Genomic DNA, 20467 nt, shown 5'->3' with positions numbered 1-20467 from the left:
TGTTTTCCACCACAAACCCCATTCCTCCCGTTTTGCAACCATCCCCCAGAGGAAGCAGACCATGAGTGTTTTTGACCACATACCCCATCCCTCCCGTTTTGCAACCCCATGGACAGGCGGTAGCAAGTTAACAAACTGTCACGTTGCGTGGCAGAAACCGCACCCAGTAGCAAAACGGGAGGGTTGTGTTTCGTGTCGTTACACCGGCTCCTCCTCGGCTTGTCCCCGCCGCCGCCTCCTCCTCCCCCTGCGCCGCCTCCTGCCCGGGGAGGGGAGCGGCAGCCCGGGCTGAGCCGAACTCGTGTGCTCTCTCTCGGCAGGAGTCCGAGAAGATGGCCGGGGCCGAGGCGAGGATGAGCGGGGCCGGGATCCAGCAGCAGCCCCAGCCCCCGGCGGTGGGAACGGCGGCGGCGGGAGACGAGTCCTCGGACAGCGAGGGGGAGCACGAGGGCCCCCAGAAACTCATCCGGAAAGTGTCCACCTCGGGCCAGATCCGCAGCAAGGTAAGAGCCGGGCCGGGCGGGACGGTCCCCGGGACACCCGGGGAGCTTCTGCCTGTTGGAGCCGGAGAGACTGCCGCGTCCCACCCCAGCCCCGCACAGCGCGCCGGTGCCTGGGGTCTCCTCCTGCCTCCCTCCAGCTGGGGCGCCCGCCTCTGTCCCCGCCTGCAGGGGGCTGAGCAACCGGGCTTGGGGCGAGTTGCTTGCAAAGCTCGCAGCCTGCCCGCTGCGTCCCGGGCAGAGAGGGGCAGCATCCGTCCTGCCAGCCCAGCGCCTCTTCCTTGGCCGAAGCCCAGCCCCGGAGCTGTCTCCATTCACTCTCCATTGCATGCCCCTCGGGCTCCCGGTTGAGCGGCCTCAGCGCTGGGAGAACGTCAGGCAGGGCTGGGTCCAGTGTGTGTCCCAGCTCGTGGGGAGCTCTCTAGCCCCGATGACCAGCCCCTTACCTATGGCCAAGTACAGGCACAAGTTTTGAAGCCCACAAGGGAACGTACGATTCCTCTTTGAAAGCAGGAGTGCCACGAAGGAAACATGATTTCCGCTTGAAGCCCACGCTGGAAATATGGAAGGAAACGTCTATCCATTCCTCCGGTTAGGCGTGAATACTTAAAAATAGCTGTCAAAATTTAATGTTAATGCCTAAGGGAAAGTTTTCTGGCTGTCTGAGGGCTTTAAAGTCACCCAGGTGGGAATTACTTACTTTCTCATTCTTATCGACTTCACACCTTTCCTGTAAAACGAATGCAGATAAGATTGCTCTTGAGGCTCTAGATAACCAGTGCTAAATACTTTCCTACTCAGGAGGCTCTCAAAACACTTTACAACTATGCCCTGATCGTGCAACTGGATCTGCACAGAGAAACTGCCTGCCTGCCCAGTGCCCCATCGAAGTTAACGTTTCTATGGATGTAGTGAAGTCAGTAAAGACATTGTACTACTGAGCAATCATAGAGTCAGTTTTTAGGGTCAAAACGACTCTGCAGGCCCACATTGTTTATACAACAGGTCATTCACTGTTGTTTTCTCTGCAGAACTCTCCTTATTGTTGGCAGTTTGAGGATCAGTGGCAGAATATGGATTTCACTTTAGTAAAAGATTAAGTACAGCCACCTCCAGGTGAAAAGCATCAACTGTTTATCAGCATAGAGTAACACTATACAACAGTTTAGGGTAGAAAGAAATTTTACTCAGGAATCCCCTGTTAAGAAGATAGAGTGACATTCCCTTTTGGTTACTAAAAGTCAGTTTTACTATTACAGATCTGTACTTTCCCCATTGGGGGAAATTCTTGTAGCAAAGCATTACTTAACATTTTGTTTTTGACAAATATTTCATATTCTTGAAACTTAAAACCATACAAAAAAATTCAGTCTTGACATCTCTTGCATGTGACTATCTTCAAAATATTTAAAAAGTAACAATGTGTAACACTTCTTTTTAATATTGCAATGTTAAATGTGTTTGTTAATTTTCAAGCAGCTCTGAAAAGGTTTTATAATCACATAAAGAGATGTTATGGAGTATATGAACGTGATAGAATCAGTTCTGTGAGAAATAAGATCGCACAAGTCTCCTATTGTCTTGCATGCTAAAAAGACACCTAATGAATTGTCACTTTTTCTAAATTTAGCTTGCATCTTTTGTTCCTTTTGTGTGTGTGTGAATCAGATTTGTATAGGAAAAACTAACTACTGATATAACTGTTGTGTAGTGTGCGTTCAGGAAATCTAGATTCTTGCTTTATCTGTTACAACTGACACTGATAATATGCAAACCAGAATATAAATAACTCTCCACCTACTTAAAAGTGATATACCTTTGTTAAAGAAAAGAGCTGTAATAAATACTCCACTAGCACTTTATTTTATAACTCATGATGCATTATTTAAAAGTAGCTATATTTAGACAGACAACTCCCATTTAGTTTAAGGGTGTTGTATGTTTGCTATTGTAGTGGTTGGTGTCAGTGGTTACATGAAACCTCTGGAGCAAAGAACACCAAGGGACTGCTCTTTGACTCAGCTAGTCCCTTTCATTGAAATTAGATTTGTTAAGATTCACTTACTCAGTGAGTGTGTTTGTAGGCCAAGGTTTTACTTAAATTGATTGGGTTCCTCTGGCAGCTAAGAATAGTCTTTTGAAAGAGACCCAAACAGGTATATTACATTTATTGTTCAAATTTGTGGGGCAATCTAGTTTAACACTGCTATTTTTCTCAAGTGTTTGTTTACATAGTTTCTTGAAACATTTCTGCAGCTTGTATTGATTCCTTAGCTTAGAATGCAAAAGCCTCTGCTGGTAATTGTTTTTGTTTTAGTTTAGGACAACTTTATTTTTAGATGTTTTGGTACAGTTGATCACTAGTGAAAACTCCATCTGCAAAGAACCACCATATGGTAATCATTCAGTAGGGGATTTTTTAAATGTTGTGTATATCATAGCGTTAATCAAATGTGTTTATCTTAATAGGACTGCCTGTCTTGCTCCTTTCATAAACATATATTTTGTCATTTCTAAAACTGGCAGTGCTCAAAGTGAACCGCTAAACTTCAGCTCTTCTCCTGAGTTAAATACAAAAAGCTTGTTTACTTGACTAAAGAAAAATGAAATGGGAAATGAAAAGAAAGAAAACTGCCTTTGAAGACCTCATTAGACTGATCAGTTATGCACTGCTCCTCAATTAAGACTTCTGCTGCTGCAGCATTATTTATTGAAGGTCCAATTTTGCCCCACTTACTTATGTGGAGTAGCATTTTCTCCACAAGTTTCAATGGTATTACTTTCACCCTACGTTACTACTCAACATGTGTAAGAGTGACAGGATCAGCTCTTTAAGTAACTTAGCTATTTTATTTGGATGTGAATTTAGTAATGTGGTATTACATGTCAGTTCGGCTTGGATGGCTACAGTTTCAAGCTTAACAATAAACCACCTGTCCACACTCTAAGGGCACGTCCATGGTACAAATAGGACCATTGTCCATATCAAAATTCTGTCAGTGAATCTTAATTATCCTTTGTACCCTCCAGAAGGCTGGAAAGCAAACAAATTTGGACTCTGACAAACTGAGGTGGAGGGAGCAAGTTGTGAAGTTGAAGACTGAAAATATCCTTTGGGAAAGCATCCTCTTTTCTTAAACTTGGGAGCTGTTCGCTTAAGCACCTTGCTGTTTTCCACTGCCAGGGTATCATGCAAAGAGAGAAAAAGTCTATAAGGTATCCAGAACCCAAATCATTTAGTGCTCTTATAAGTTAAAATCAGCATCTTTACTCTGGAAGCTGCTGCTTATTATGGTGCACAGGTGTAATATACTCTCTGAAGAAAATGCCACTAAATAAAGTTTGCCACATTCTGCATCATCTGAAGTTTGAGAGGTCTTCAGCTGCAGTCCCAAATAGAGGGAATTGCAATAAATTCATAAGTAACGTGAGTTCCCTCACTTTTTTTTCCTCACTGTGAATGAGGAAGTACACATTTAATATTTAAAATGTTGCTCACTGGGATAACCTTATAAAATAGGCATCTCCTTTTCATGAGGGCTCGTGAGAAACAGCAGCTATACAGTTTTATAGCTGCATGCTCAGTACTGTACCAACAATATTATATGCAAGACAATTAACCTAAAATAGCAGAAAACACTCTGCAGTCCAAAGGCCAAATTCTGTCCTTATTTACACTAAATGTGGCATACTATTTCAGTTCCTTTCAAGATGATAGTTCAAAAGTTTCTTGAAAGTAGACAGTACCTACCTAAACAGAACAGGTAGCTTATTCCAGTTGTTTGGGGCAGCAGTTCCAAAAATCCACCTATCAAATCAGTTTGGTTCTAGTCACTTTAAAATACAACTGGGTTTAGTGAAGAGCAAACTACAATCTAAGAAAACTGTAATGGTCTTGTTTCAGCTCTTAAGAATTGAAGCCTATCTGGGAAAAGAGGTTTCAACTTAGAGCTGATACATTTTTAAAAAGTTTGCTTGTCTCAGGGAAATGGTCCCTGAAACACTTTGAAGCAGATTAGATAGATGAGTGTAGTTACCCACTTGGTTAATGAGGAGCAGGATTTGTATCTTCTGTAGCTGACCTTGCTCCTCAGATGTGTGGTTGTTTTTCTAGCCTATGGTTTATTGTGGGATGAATCAGATGTACTCTAGTGAAAATTCAGGCAACTACAGTGTGACGGGTTGGATCACAGAAACCCCCTTGGGAACTGCCAACTGATGTGCCAAGACTACTTCTGCCCCGCTTTCCCTGCCAGCTTGAGACTCCAGTACCCTGACTTGTTGAGCCAGAAACGCCCGTCTGCTCTAACACAGACCCAGGGTCTGAACCACATGCCCCAAAGCTGCAGATTTAACTGAAAGCAACTTAAGAAGTGTTCCTGTCTTTAACACTCAGATGCCCAACTCCCAATTGGGTCCAAACCCCAAATAAATCTGTTTTACCTTGTATAAAGCTTATACAGGGTAAACTCATAAATTGTTCGTCCTCTATAACATTGATAGAGAGGTATGCACAGCTGTTTGCCCCCCCAGGTATTAATACATACTCTGGGTTAATTAATAAGTACAAAGTGATTTTATTAAATATGGAAAGTAGGATTTAAATGGTTCCAAGTAGTAACAGACAGAACAAAGTGAATTATCAAGCAAAATAAACTAGAGCACGCAAGTCTAAGCCTAATACAGTAATAAAACTGAATACAGATAAAATCTCACTCTCAGAGATGTTTCAATAAGTTTCTGTCACAGACTGGACACCTTCCTAGTCTGGGCACAATCCTTTCCCCTGGTACAGCCCTTGTTCCAGCTCAGGCGGTAGCTAGGGGATTTCTCATGATGGCCGCCCCCTTTATTCTGTTCCACCTCCTTATATATCTTTTGCATAAGGTGGGAATCCTTTGTCCCTCTGGGTTCCCACCCCTCCTTCTCAATGGAAAAACACCAGGTTAAAGATGGATTCCAATTCAGGTGACATGATCACATGTCACTGTAAGACCCCAAGCCTTCATTCCTCCCAGCCTGACTCACGGGACGGCCTGCCTGCAAACAGAGCCATCCACAGTCAATTTTCCTGGTTGATGGGAGCCATCAAGATTCCAAACCACCATAAATGGCCCACACTTTGAATAATTACAGTAGGCCCTCAGAGTTATATTTCATATTTCTAGTTTCAGATACAAGAGTGATACATTTATACAAATAGGATGACCACACTCAGTAGATTATAAGCTTTGTAATGATACCTTACAAGAGACCTTTTTCATGAAGCATATTTTAGTTACATTATATTCACACTCATCAGCATACTTTCATAAAATCATATAGAGTGCAATGTCACATACAGAAATAAAAATTGAGTGGGGTAAATAAACTTCCCTTGTCCTGTGGACTGTCTCTTCCTTTCCCCCCTACACCAAATATGTACTGTTGTACTTACACAAGTAGATGTTCTGAAATTGGGATGTGTTAAGTCAGCATGATACTGCATTGTTATTTAGTTTAACGATAAAAGTTATCGTTAGAATTATCATACTTTTTCTAAGCTCCTCATTTGCTTTTGAAATGTCAGCAATCATTATAGGGCTATACAAATAAAATAATTAAATTGACACTATATTTTTATTGTCTTCAGTATGTAACACCAACCATTTATGAAACTGAACTTTCAGAAATGCTTTAAAATCTACCACATGCTTCATAGTGCTAAGTCTCTTTAGTCAGTTGCTGTTTGCTTCTGGTATAGGTTTCTCTCTAGTAAGTGACTGATGACAGTATTAATATTAGATTTCAGTGAATATTATTTTCTCTTCTGTAGTCTGTTTTGTCTAGGGTTTATTTGGCAGTTTCAGACTTGGATACCAGCTGACCAGTTGTAAGCCCAATGGTAATTTGACAAAACAATATTATTTTCTGTACAAAAAACTGTCATGAGAATGTTAAGGTGTCAAATCTAACTTTAACTTAGTTCCCTTTGCGTATGTGTTACAGTTGTCCATATGACCATATATTAATTCTCAAATTCAAAGTAACTGACAATTTATTTTTCAATAATAGAAACACGTGTAGCATCTTTAAATTATATCGTCATGCATATTCACAAGGGGCAGATTTAAAGTTAGAAAATGCGCAGTGGTCCTCCTTAATTTCTTTGGCCTGACACTGTCTGCAGACTCTACAGGGAATGAGCCTTGGAAGTGCTTGCCTCAACCCATGTGTACCAGCAGTGTCGTTTTCACTACACAACTAAGTTAGTTATGCAGGCATGCACAACCCAACCCTCCTTAGCTGAATGTTTCTGAAACTTATTGAGAATGAGATTTTTTTCAAAGTCTCAAACTCAGTTTTCAGTTCAAGCAGCTCTTGTCATTGGGGGCTGTTCTGTAAATTCAAAATCAGCTTTTCACTTTAGGATGTTTCAGTTGTAGCCTTGTTCACAAAAGGGTAGAATAATTATTTTTATAATTGGAATAGTGCACTCTTTCTCCACTCTGCTCATAATTATATTACTGAACCACATTACACAATTTTCCAGAAAAAAATCACTCTTGGAAAATTTTAGTCCAAAACATGACAGTTTCAGAAAGTTATGAGCTATTGAGCATGGAGTGTAGGAGAGAGTGCAGTTAGAATGGAAAAGTTATGCTATTTTAAGAATAGTGGTCATTGCCACTTCAATTTGTAATATATGTTCGTATAGCTGAAATGAAATCTATTGAGGTTTTTTTGGTCATATATACATTGGCAAAACTTATGCTGCTTCTCGCTGCATATCAGAAGTGGGGGAGGAAAGGGAGGTGCTTATACAATCTATGGTAGATACTACAAGTAGTTCTTGAAAGAGACTAATTGCTTTTGATGTTTTTTGAGGAGTATATTTTCTTGAAAGGGTTGATACTATTTTGGTTAGAAAAATAACAGAAATGAAACTGTTTCCTGCTGGCTGGTGAGCTACAGATGTGAAGAAAGGCAAGATAATCAAACATTTATCTAGATTAGTGTGAGAAATTTTCTTTTTATTGCTTTCTGAATCAATTTTTTTTAAAGGGGTTGGGGAACAAAGGTCAAGAGAATCTTTACCCAGTTTTATGCACTCGTGTAAAACTTCCACAGAACTCTGCAGACATGTTTGTATAGCCTGTCTATATGTGAAAGTCTTTTCCACAAATCTTTCAAGGCTTTATCTTTAATATTTATTGTTGTTATAATCTATTATTTATATGTTGATTGTTTCCAAGAGGAAGACAGCATTTGCTGAAACATAATTGGTAAATATATCCTTAAGGCAATACTGTAGCTTTCTTTCTTTTTTTTTTTTTTTGGTCCTACTTTGTATATTGGGGTGCTGCCTTTTAAATATTGAGTGATATGACTCACATTATTATAGTTCAGTATTCCTGTGTGCTGGTTTAAGGAACACTTTACATGCTTTAAACAGCTTTCCTGGCCAAGTTATTTAAATCAGGATAGTTCCAATTAGTTGAATGCAATTTGTAGTAATATATATGGAGGGGGAAAATCGACAAGGTCTAACAAATTATTAGCCTTGCAATGTGTTTTCCTTTTAATTGTGGAATGAAAATTTAAATGTTAAGGCTTATGTTTGTTCGACTAGTGAAGATTGTTTAAAGCTTCTTTGAAAACTGACATTTAAAATTAACGTCTTCTAAGTTTTTCTGGGTTTTAGCAAATGCTATTTGTTAGTTCAGATGTGTGTGACTAGGAAGTGTTTGCACTCCATGTAAGAATAATTGATGGTGTTTTATGAATGGAATGTTTTATTAATTATAATTAAAATAAATAATACCTAATGGCCATACAATAAGACCTCAAGACTAGACTGCTTCCTACCTTTCCCCTCTGCTTACTGAATGCCCTTCTGGCTAAAGAGTCAGACTGAACATGTTTATCTTGCAATATGACCTAAAGATCAGCAAACTCTGGCTTTGATGGAGTGCAAGAAGGAATGTATTCCTGAAGAAAGAGCCCCCTCTAACAAAAATATCTTATACCATCAAATTCAAGTGTCCAACCCTAGCCCCAGATGGCAAGAGTATACTGTAACTGCCATGCCAAGGCACAGGGATGGAATGCTCTAGGAAACAGCTGGGTCTCAATCCATTTAAGGCTTTATAGATAATCCATCAACATCTTGAATTGTTTCCAGCGGTGAATAGGAAGCTAGTGCAGAGCATAGGTTTAATTTGCTCACATCAGACTGCCACATTTCATTATGCACTAGCTGGAATAGCCAAGTAGTTTTCAATAGTAGCCTATAGTAGAATGCATAGTATGACAGTAGTCTGTCCTGGAAGTAACCAGAGCATAGATTACTGTGATGAGGTTTATATAAGAATGGAAGGCTAGGATTGTCTAGGCTAGCTGAGGATGATAGAAAGCACCCTAGACAAAAAATGTCACTTGACTTAGGAATGGTGATGGTTTCAATAAGACCATTATGAACCTCTGAAATGGAGGCTGAGCATAACTCCTCATTTAAAGGATAAATTGCAGACACTGCCCATTCCTTATGGTTTCTGCATCCATCCATCTGTCAGCATCACCTCCATTTTGTCTGGACTAAGCTTCATACAGTTAGCTTTCATCCAGAATTCTATCTCAGCCAGGCATGTATAGCATGGAGACTGCAGAGTCTGAGCTCAATGAGAAAGTCATGTAGAGTAGGGTATTGGCATACTAAATGACTGCAGCCCCAAATATGATTTGAAGCAGCACTGTGTAAATGCAAAACCGTATTAACGTTATCTGATGGGGGTAATTAAGGCAGAGAGAGGTTCAGTGACGTGGCAGGATGGACCCATGGAATTGGCATTGGATTTAGAATCAAGAGAACTGGATTCTAGTCTACTTTTCTGTGATTTGCTTACTGTTTCTTACTAGTATTTGGAGTGAGGATAGGCTGTGCTGTGCCTGCATGTGTTATTTGCTCAGCTGTATGGTGAACATACATATCTTGTTAAGTGTGTAATGAATGAGATTGGCTTCCTCAGAAATTATTAACATGGCCGGGTCTGCTTCTCCCCGCTCTCCCCCCCAGTTTAATAATTTGGTGACCTGACAATCTCACTTATTTAAAAAACAAAACAACTTTCTATCTTTTCCTGTGGAAAAGGGGGAAAATTACATCCCCCCTTACTCTCCACCTCTCCCTACCAAAAAGGGAAATTTCAAAACCAAAACTTCATTTAAAAAACCTCCCTAACAATTGTGGTTGCTGATTGACAACAATTTAGTTAGCTATCCTATTGTTACTAAAGCCAAGAAACTAAGGGCAAGCAAACACATAGTCGTGGCATGTATGTCTTACACTGCACACATGATAAACAGGAATATTATTCTTATAAAGCATGTGTTTCATCACAATGCAGCAACCATAATGGTGGCCCAAAATAGCTGTTTTTTCATTGGTAAGCTCAAAATATAAACACTACACAAGATACTTAAAAAAAGAAACATAGGCCCTGATCCCACAAACCACTTAATCATGTGCTGAAATTTAAGCATGTTAGTAGTCCAATTGATGTTTATGATATTTATCACATTCTTAGAGTGATGCACGTGCTTAAGTGCTTTTGCTGGATCAGGATCATAAAAGACGATCAACAAGTCCACATACGTATATACTTATGCTTTTCTCTGTTACAGTACTTATATTTGCTATTTTATTTGAATAATGTATTTTTCAAATAAGTTTATTGTCATTTGATAAATGTTACTGTTCAGCAGTATTCTTTAAAAAAGAAAATATTTAGGTAAATACTGCAGCCAAAATAACATAACTCTCCTACAGGGATTGTTGGAGATTTTAACATTGTTGTGTTGTGATGAAATAGACATTACTTTATATTTAATGAGAAAAATGTTTATTGTTTGTGTAGTGGCCTTTATGATGTCCTTAGCTATTCATTTCTCTGCTTTTAAGTGTTTGGGTTTTGTAAATGATGTGAGAGATATTGTGCATTAATGATGTGCATTATTGTCACTTAGTAACCTTAATGGGTATTTGAAACTAAGTATTTAGTTTTTGTGAGGTTGTGAGATTCCATACTTGTTCAATGGGAAGTTAACCCCCCCTTACTCTCCCTCCAGGACTACACAGGAAAATGCTTTGAGAGGATGTACACATCACAATCCTGTGGGTCCTCCCTGAAAGGAATGAGTGAAATTCCTGTAAAACAATGCTCTGTACTCATGTAATCTTGCAGATCTAGCATGCTTCTGTGCTGAGATGACCTGACTAAGGCCTGGTCTACACTAGAAAATTATGTCGGTTTAATTCTTCCGTCGACCTAGCTAGTGTCTCTCGGGGAGGTGAATTACATACTGCTACAGGAGAATGCTGAAGCCCTACAGCGGCCCGGCTTCAGTGGTGCAGCTCCCATTGGTGTAGATCGTGTCTATGCTGAAGCACTACAGTGGCCCGGCTTCAGTGGTGCAGCTGTGCTGCTGTAACTTTTTAAGTGTAGCCATACCTTAAGTTCCACATCTCTGGAGATTTAACTAGATCCAAAGGGGTTACAGGCCACATTGGATAGCTACGTACTGTTACATGGTTGCTTAATCCCAGCTGCTCATTTTGTGACTGTCTCACTGACATCACTTACGGCTGTGGTTGTACTCAGGAACAACAGCGGGGGCAGTGCCTACCCCAAATCTCTGGCCTGGTTTACATGACAGAGCTGCCTTACATCAACCTAACTCTGTGAGTGTCTACACTACAATGTTGCTCCCGCCAATGTAAGTCGCCCACTACATCGACCTAATAACTCCACCTCTGCAAGAGGCGTAGTGCTTAGGTCGATGTAGTTAGGATGACGCAGTGTCCATGTAGATACTGTGTTACTTACATTGCCTATTGGCTGTCAGCCCTGCGCAGGGCTAACAACTGGAGCCTCCCTGCCCCGAGCTGTCAGCCCCCAGTGGTGGAGCTCCAGTTCAGGCTGTCAGCCACCCACCACTGCCCCGCTTCAGTTGGTGCAAGTGCTGCCAGTGAGGATACACACCACTGGCAGAAGGAGGGTAGTGTAGACATGAAAAATCATAGTAATTACCGTAGTGGCTGTACGTCAACCTAACTTAGATTGACTTAATTTTGTAGTGTAGACAAGGCTGCAATGAGGAGGATGGGATTTCCCTGGTTTAGCTGAGGAAGTCTGAATGGGTCATTGTAGCCAGTTGTTAGTCCCAGCTGCCCATCAGGGAGAAATTCCTCCTTCCACTTATGCATCTAATGTTGGTCATGGAGGAGATAGATGCACACAGCCACACCTGTACTTGTTTTGAATCTCTCTTAGTAACTTGTGCATCCTGACATCCCCCCACTCTTTCCTGGCTGCTGCTCTGTGAGGGTTCGTGTGGTAACTTGCACAGAGAGAGAAGGGGACTGGGCTCAAGGAGGGCTGTTGAGGATGTAGATTTGGAGGAATCCTGCGTACTTGTGGTTGCTGTCTCCTGCGTGGTGACACACCCTACTGTTGTGTGATGTGTGCTAGGCAACTCTACTCTCTTCTGCATCATCAATACTTACCTATTTCAGATTGATCATTGTGAAACTGTTACGCTGGAAGCTAAATAAACCTCTTCCTTACTGCTGTTGAAGTATTGTAACCATTTATTATTACTTGACTATTCACACAGCACTATGTTTGTGCTTTACGGACAAACATTAACAGGTCTCTCTCCTAAGGAACTGACAATTAAAATTATATATAATGCAACAAAGGATAGCAAAAGCATACTAGGAAGACCAGGGTATGGAAGGCAAGGGTTGCATTAATGAAAGTTTATGATGTACCAATTGTTACATACATTGTTAATTTCTTTTGTGTGTTAATTTTCAGTATTCTAATATATGAATACTGTCGGGAATGAAGGCTGGGTAGAGATCTGCAATAGAAGGTTAACAGAGAAATGAGTCACTTGGGTCAGCAAAGAAGAGCAAACATTTCAGGTTAAACCAGAGCTTTTAAGGAAACAAAAATGAATTTTTATAGTTCACACAGCTTCTCATTAAAGGCAGAATAAACAGACTTAACCTTTGTAGTCGTCAGACCTATTGCTCTTTTATATTGTTAAATTTGATTTTTCCCCAGGAGTGAATTTGTCTGAGCAGACACTGCATACAATATAGAAGTCTCCATTACAATATAATGTACGTTTGCAGGAAATAACTGAAGTTAAGAAGCTTTCTTCACGAAGCTTGATTGACTGCTGCCTGTTCTTTGTGTCATGAATGAACATTGGACTTAAGGTGTTTTATAGCAAGACACTATTTCCTGTCTATTTCAGGTTTTATCTTTTAAGATGCAATGAAAGGATTTCTCCCTGTTCTGGATCCCCTGCTTAGAATTTTGTAGCCCCTTTATTTTATTATGAATTTATTATTAGCATTATAGTAGTGCTCATAATCTGTCTAAGGAGCTATAGCCACGCAAGATACTGTCCCTGTCTCAAAGAGGTTAACCTCTAGAGCAGTGGTTCTTAACCTTTACTGCAGCCTGCACCCCTTTGGTTCTCAAAATATATTCTCGCACCCCTTATCAAAAACCAAAGTATGTTCTCGCACCCCTTAAACCTAAAAAATATGTTCTTGCACCCCTTAAACCTAGATCTATTTTTTGTTTGTATATTACAGTAATCGTTAAAAAATGTATAATGTTAATAAATACATTGGTTTGATGAAACAAACCAAATACATTGGTTTGATGAAAGTAGTTGTACTTACGTGCCTGTGCTTAATTTGTGTTTTCGATGATTTACCTTCTAAAAAAATCTGGCATGTCTCGCACCCCCAGAAAGGGCATCTTGCACCTCCAGGGAGAGCGTGCACCCCAGATTAAGAACCACTGCTCTAGAGGTTATATTGTGCTTCTGTACTCTATACTGTGTATGCAGTGATGTGTAGCTGTGCTGTTCCAGGAGCAGGGAAAGGAAATGTGCCTATGTTCTGCCCACCTATTTCTTGGGAGTAGCGTGTGACTAGTACCCATTCACCCTTGCATACCTGGAGCCAAGGCCTGGATAGGCAGCTTTTGTACAGGAGTGTAATCTTACCCTCCTTATGTCCCTGTGCGACTGCACGACCCTAGACCACACTCTAGCCCTAGGAAGACAAGCAACAGATAAAGGTAGGGAAAAGGAATAGAAAATTAAATTATTTTTTTAAATCAGCTATTATTAAATATCAGCTATTCCCATTGCTATTCTAAGTAGCCATGATCAGCTGGCCAGTTTCTTGTATTTTGATAGAAGTGGGTCTTAAGGAGGACAGCGGGCCTTACAGTCCCGTTGATGGAGGGTATTCCTTGTAGAGGTAAGTGAGCAAGATAAGAATGGCCATACTGGGTCAGACCAGTGGTCCATCTAGCTTAGTATCCTGTCTTTGGAGTGAGTGAGCAAAACAGGACAATTTATTGAGTGATCCACCCTGTCATCCAGTCCCAGCTCCTAGCAGTCAGAGGTTTAGGTACTCCCAGACCATGGGGTTCCATCCTTGACCATCTTTGCTAATAGCCATTGATGGACCTATCCTCCATGAACTTCTCATTCTTGTTGGAACCCAGTTATACCTTTGGCCTTCACAGCATCCCCTGGCAATGAGTACCACAAGTTGACTGCGTTGTATAGAGAAGTACTTCCTTATGCTGGAGGCTTGGAAGAATAATGTCCTTATGTTTGTTTTAAACCTCCTGGTTCATGTGTGATGTGAAGGGTAAAGAGCACTTATTTACTTTCTTAACACCATTCATGATCTTCTAGACTGCTATCATATCTCCCCTCAGTTGTCTCTTGTCCAAGCTGAACAGTCCCAGTCTTTTTTAAATTTCTCCTCATATGGAAGCTGTTCAATACTCCTAATCATTTTTATTGCCCTTCTCTGTACTTTTTTCAATTCTATTATAACTTTTTTGAGATGGAATGACCAGAATTGCATGTAGTATTTAAGGTGTGGGTGTACCATGGATTTATACAGTGGCATTATGACATTTTCTGTCTTCTTATCTATCCCTTTTCTAATGGTTCCTGACTTTCTGTGAGCTTTTTGACTGCTTCTGCACATTGAACAGATGTTTTCAGAGAACTATTCACGATGACTCTAAGATCTCTGTTTTGAGTGGTAACATAATTTAGATCCCAGCATTTTGTATGTATAGTTGGGATAACATTTTCCAATGTGCATTTTTCAGTGTTGAGTTACATTGCCATCTTTTTGCCCAGTCCCCAGTTTTGTGAGATCCCTCTGTAACTCTTCACAGTCAGCTTAGGACTTAACTATTTTGAGAAGTTTAGTATTGTCTGCATACTTTGCCACCTCACTGTCTACCCCTTTTTCCAGATCATTTATGAATATGTTGAACAGCCCTGGTACCAGTCCAGATCCTTGGGGGACCCTGCTATTTACCTCTCTCCATGTGAAAGTGGACCATTTATTCCTACCCTTTATTTCCTATATTTGAGCCAGTTACTGATCCATCAGAGGACTTTCCCTCTTATCCTCTGACTGTTTACTTTGCTTAAAAGCTTTTGTTGAGAGACCTTGTCAAAGGCTTTCTGAAAGTCAAAGTATACTATATCCACTGGATTACCCTTGTTCACATGTTTTTGAACCTCCTCAAAGAATTCTAACAGATTGGTGAAGCATGATTTCCCTTTACAAAAGCCATGTTGACTCTTCCCCCAACATATCGTGTTCATCTATGTGTCTGATTATTCTGTTCTTTTATGTGATTTCAGCCAGTTTGCCTGGTACTGAAGTCAAGCTTCAGTCAAGCTGACCTGTAATTGCCAGGATTGCCTCCGGAGTCTTTTCTTTTCTTTTCTTTTTTCTTTTCTTTTCTTTTCTTAAATTGGCATTACATTAGCTATCCAACAGTGTTCTGGTACACAGGCTCATTTAAGTGTTAGGTTAATACCACAATTAGTAGTTCTGCAATTTTGTATTTGAATTCCTTCAGAACTCTTTGGTGAATACCATCTGGTCCTGGTGACTTGATAATGTATAACTTACCAATTTGTTCCCAAATCTCCTTTACTGACACCTGAGTCTGGGACAGTTCCTCTGATTTTCACCTAAAAAGAATGGCTCCGGTGTGGCAATCTCTCTCTCATCCTCTGCAGTGAAGACCAATGCAAAGAATTAATTTAGCTTCTCCACAATGGTTGTGTGTTCCTTTCGTGCTCATTTAGCATGCTGATTGTTCAGTGGTCCCACTAATTGTTTGGCAGGTTTTCTGCTTCTGAAGTACTTAAACAAATTTTTGTTTGCTAGTTTGTGTCTTTTGCTAGTTGCTTTTCCAATTGTTTGTTTTTTGGCCTGTCTAGGTATACTATTAAACTCTGGCAAATGAAGTGTGTTCCTTTTTATTTCTTCAGTAGGATTTGAATTCCAATTTTTAAGATTTCTTTCAGTGATTTGGAGCAATCAAATTTTTGAATTGCTCCTCTCCGGCTCCGCTCCGGCTCTGGACAAAAACCTACTGGTCCGCGCTCCAGCTCCGGGCTCCACTCCAAAGCCCTGATTTCTTTGTGTGTCTAGCCATCTTTTTTACTCCTAGCCATGGTAATATTTTTTTTGGGTCCTCTTACTGTTTTTTAAAATTTGGGGTATATATTTGGTCTAAACATCTATTATGGTGTTTTTAAAAAGTTTCCATGCAGATAGCAGGCATTTCACTCTTGTGACTATTCCCTTTAATATCCATTTAACTAGCTTCCTAATTTTTGTGTCGTTCCCCTGTATGGAATTATATGCTACTATAGTGGGTTTTCTTTGGTATTTTTCCCCCTACAGGGATATTAAATGTAATTACATTATGGTCACTATTACCCAGTGGTTCTGCTGTATTAACCTCTTGGATCAGATCCTGTGCACCACTTAAAACTAAATCAAGAATTGCTTCTCCCTGCTTGGGTTTCAGGACTACCTACTCCAAGAATAGTCATTAATGATGTCTAGAGATTTTATTTCTGCATCCTGTCCTTAGGTGACATGTTCCCAGTCAATATGGGGATTGTTGAAATACCCCATTATTAAACTATTAGCTATTCGGTTTTCTGTTTTTTGTAGCCTCTCTAATCGCCCTGAGCATTTCACAGTCACATCACCATCCTGGTCAGGTGGTCGATAGTATATTCCTACTGCAATACTGTTATTGTTCAAGCATGGAATTTCTATCCATAGAGATTGTATGGTACTGTTTGATTCATTTAAGATTTTTACTATATTTGACTCTATGCTTTTTTCACATATAGTGCCACTCCCTCCAGAAGATGACCTACTCTGTCATTTCTATATACAGTGGAACCCCGTCTTGGGACTGGGGCCTGATCGGATAATCCGGAGAACGGGCACAGAGCTTCAGCCCTGGGCGGTGGGACTCGGGCTGTCAGCCCCGGGTGGCAGGGCTCGCGCTTCAGACATATTAATGAAACTGGGGCTGAGAGCTGGAGCCCTGCTGCCCGGGCTGTCAGCCCCAATGTGGTTAATGTGGAAATCCAGATAATGGAGGCTCGGTTAAACACAATTCTGCAGTATTTTGTACCCTGGTGTTACCGTGTCCTATTGATTTATCATCATTCCATCAAGTTTCTGTAATGCCTATTATATCAATATCCTCATTTAATATCAGGCACTCAAGCTCACCCATCTTAGTATTTAGACTTACTGTATTTATATATAAGCACTTATAAAATTTGTCAATATTTAGTTGTCTGCCTTCATATGCTGTAATTCAAAGGGATTTTTTTTTGTTTAATTGTTTCTCTTCAGTTCCTACCTGTACTTTATCAACTTCTATCCTCTCCTCTTTACTAGGATATAGAGTATCCCTTTTAACAAATCCTCCCCTAAAGGATGTGTCTGTCCGAACCATGTGCTCCTCCGCACATGGTGGCTTTCCCCCAACCCTTAGTTTAAAAACTTTTATATGACTTTTTTCACTTTACATGCCAGCAATCTGGTTCTGTTTTGGGTTGGGTGGAATCCATCCTTCCTGTATAGGCTCCACCTTTCCCAAAAGATTCCCCAGTTCCTAATAAACCTAAATCCCTTCTCCAAAAACCACTGTCTCATTCATACCTTGATATCTTGCGGTTCTGCCTGTCAAACTGGCACTGTGAGTGGAACTGGAAGCATTTCAGAGAATGCTACCATGGAGGCCCTGGACTTCAATCTCTTACCTAGCACAATCTCTTACCTAGCAGCCTAAATTTGGCCTCCAGGAATTCTGTCCTGCCTTTCCCTATGCCATTGCTGCCTTCATGAACCACAACCACCACTCCTCCCAGCACTGCACATAAGTGTATCTAAATGTCTTAAAAGGTTCTCAGCCTTCACACCCAGCAGGCAATTCACCATGCAATTCTCCCGGTCATCACAAACCCAACTATCCATATTTGTAACAACTGAATCCCCTGTTACCATTACCTGTCTCTTCCTAATAATTGGGGTTCCCTCCCCTGGAAGGGTATCCTCAGTGCAAGAGGATACCACAACATCATCTGGAAGGAGGGTCCCAACTATGGGATCATTTCCCTCTGCTCCAGTTGGATGTTCTCCTTCCCTGAGACTTTCATCCTCCTCAGCGCTCAGAGTGGGAGTGGGACAGCTCTCCTGTGTCCCAGAAAGTCTCATCTGTGTACTTCTCTGTCTCCCTTAGCTCCTCCAGTTCAGTCCCCCTGGCTTGAGAGACCCATTTCTGTCTCTGAGAACCATGAGTTGCTTGCACCGGATGCACACATACGCCACCTGCCCACAAGGCAGGTAATCATACATGCTGCATTCAGTGCAGTAAAATGGAGTGCCCCAACTCTGCTGCTGGACTTCTGCCTGCATTATTTTTCTACTCCTGAAGGGTTTTTTTGTTTGTTTGTTCTTTGTGTGTGTCGTTTTTCCATTGGTGGGGTTATTGCCCTAAGTTTAGAGAATGTTTAGTAGGTGTATCTGGCTCTCCCACTCTAAACTCCCAAAATTCCTCTGTTTGCCGCTCCAGTTCACTAGCTTTTGTGGTTGCTTACGAGCTGGCTTTTTAAACCCCTCTTCTCCATGAGTTAGCTGCATCCCCTCATCAAGGGATCCTAAAGGGATTAGGGATCAAAGGATGGCAGGCTAGAGCCTCATTAGGAAGCTCTCTGCCTTGCCTAGGTGGCCATTAGGCTCAGCACACAGTCCCCCGAACAGACCACACTATAAACTTCAATGAAGCAGTAACACAGTTACAGACAACAAATTCACCCCAAGGGTCACTTAGGGATCTCCTTCACCTGGAGAACTCCCTCTTAAAACTTTCCTGTTTACTGCCCCTGTTCGCTAGATGTCCGCCCAGAATGCTGTTCTTAACAGCTATGATTTTTAAAAAATAAATAAATAAACTGTTTTTCTTTTTTGCATTAGGCAATATAAAAATAAGCTCTGATCCTGAATACTCACATAAGTAAGTGTTTTGCAAGGTCAGGGCACCAAGCATGTATGTTTCAGTGATCTGTAAAATTTCAGAGAGCAAAGTGTGTGACCATGCAAAATTTAAAACTGTTAACAGTGCTGTAGTTGGAATCCTTTTTGTGTGTTGTCTGCTAGCAGGCAGGTTTCTCCTCTTAATCTTATACTCTTAAAAATATTTTGAGCTCTTCTAAGTCTATCAGAAGCCAATATTCCATGTCTGTGACTGCTATATCATAACAATTTGTCCTTGTTCTTTTGCAATATCAGGAATGTTATTCAACGCTTTTGGTCCCAAGTGTATTTGATTTTTCTTATAGCAGCACAAAGAGAGCTGAATCCCATTCCTTCTTTTATGCCACTAAAACTCCTTTTCTCAAATAGTTTGTTGTTCCTGTCCTTATCATGTTGTTTTAAGTATGATTTCCATGGAGCAGTGAAGTTTATCTCAGTGGAGGTTTGCTTCTTAGGTTATAACACTGACCTTACAAGAAAATGTTGCTTTTTGCTAAAATTCCTTGCAGAGATTTCTGATTTTCTATTTCATCACCTTCTGCTACAAACCAAAGCATTTGTCATAATTTCTCTTTCCCACGTAGTTCATATTTTTTCTTATTTAAAAAGCCTACAAGTGATTTTAACACTTTCTCAAATCTCCTTTGAAAGCAGTCAGAATCAACAACAGTGAACCAGGCCAGAACCTGATAAAATGGCTGTGGCCTGATACTGCTTTGCTAATAGGTTTCTGAAGTGATCTTAAGCAGGGTTTGTCCGCCCCCCCAAAACTTTCAGTTTTCCCTAGTTCTTTCCTAGATCCTTCTGTTCTTTTCATTTTTACCATCTAATACTTTCTCTTCTTCCTGTGCTGTCTTTTCTACTCTCTATATAATCACTGGATCGTAGCTGTTGTCACTCTGTGTCAGTTGGATACAGTAATTCATGACTTCAAAGTTATCTAAGCTATTGTGTTCCAGAATACATCATACTGATTTGACGTTTTTGTCTTTCCCTTAATTTTTTTAATTTTAAAGTAAATGCTACTAGTTTAGACCCTAAACCTGCAAACACTTACACACACTCTTAACTTTATACAAGTGAGTAGTCTCATTGAGCTTAAAAAAAAAATCTAGGTGAATGCATTATTGATGGAGAAAGATATTTTTCTAGAAATTGTGATCAAATTGTTGCAATATCAACTTCATTCCAAATATCATGACTGAGTGTAGGTTTGTGATTATCACACTTTTTGTATAAAGTGGACTGTAATTAAATGCTTTTGGTATGTGTGTGTATATATAAAACAAAACGTAAAGAATAATTTTATATTGTATTGAAAAAAGAGGCAAACATGGGGGGATTCTTGGAGAAGTAAATCTGTCACTAAGAGGAAAACTTGAAATAAAAAAAAGAATTTGTAGCATGGATTCTAATCCTCTCCCATCCTCTTTCAGCACAATGATGTACTGCCAATAATTTAATATAGAGCTCTTACTTAAAATAAAACATAAAATTA

The 20467-nt window shown here is 40.3% G+C and overlaps 1 protein-coding gene across 1 annotated transcript in view; it reads left to right on the top strand.

Annotated features, from left to right (window-relative positions):
* Window positions 1-20467, top strand: part of LOC112103174 (diacylglycerol kinase eta) — a 266921-nt gene that overhangs the window by 2268 nt on the left and 244186 nt on the right. Inside the window, exon 2 of the mRNA XM_026650398.2 lies at window positions 321-503. Within this exon, the coding sequence (XP_026506183.1) occupies window positions 333-503 (171 nt within the window). The 5' untranslated portion in view covers window positions 321-332. The remainder of the gene's footprint in view (window positions 1-320; window positions 504-20467) is intronic.

The sequence above is a fragment of the Terrapene carolina genome, unplaced genomic scaffold (assembly GCF_002925995.2).
Source record: "Terrapene carolina triunguis isolate 2854851 unplaced genomic scaffold, T_m_triunguis-2.0 Scaffold17, whole genome shotgun sequence".
In the NCBI taxonomy this organism is placed as follows: domain Eukaryota; kingdom Metazoa; phylum Chordata; order Testudines; family Emydidae; genus Terrapene; species Terrapene triunguis.
This window is presented reverse-complemented; position numbering and strand designations above follow the sequence as displayed.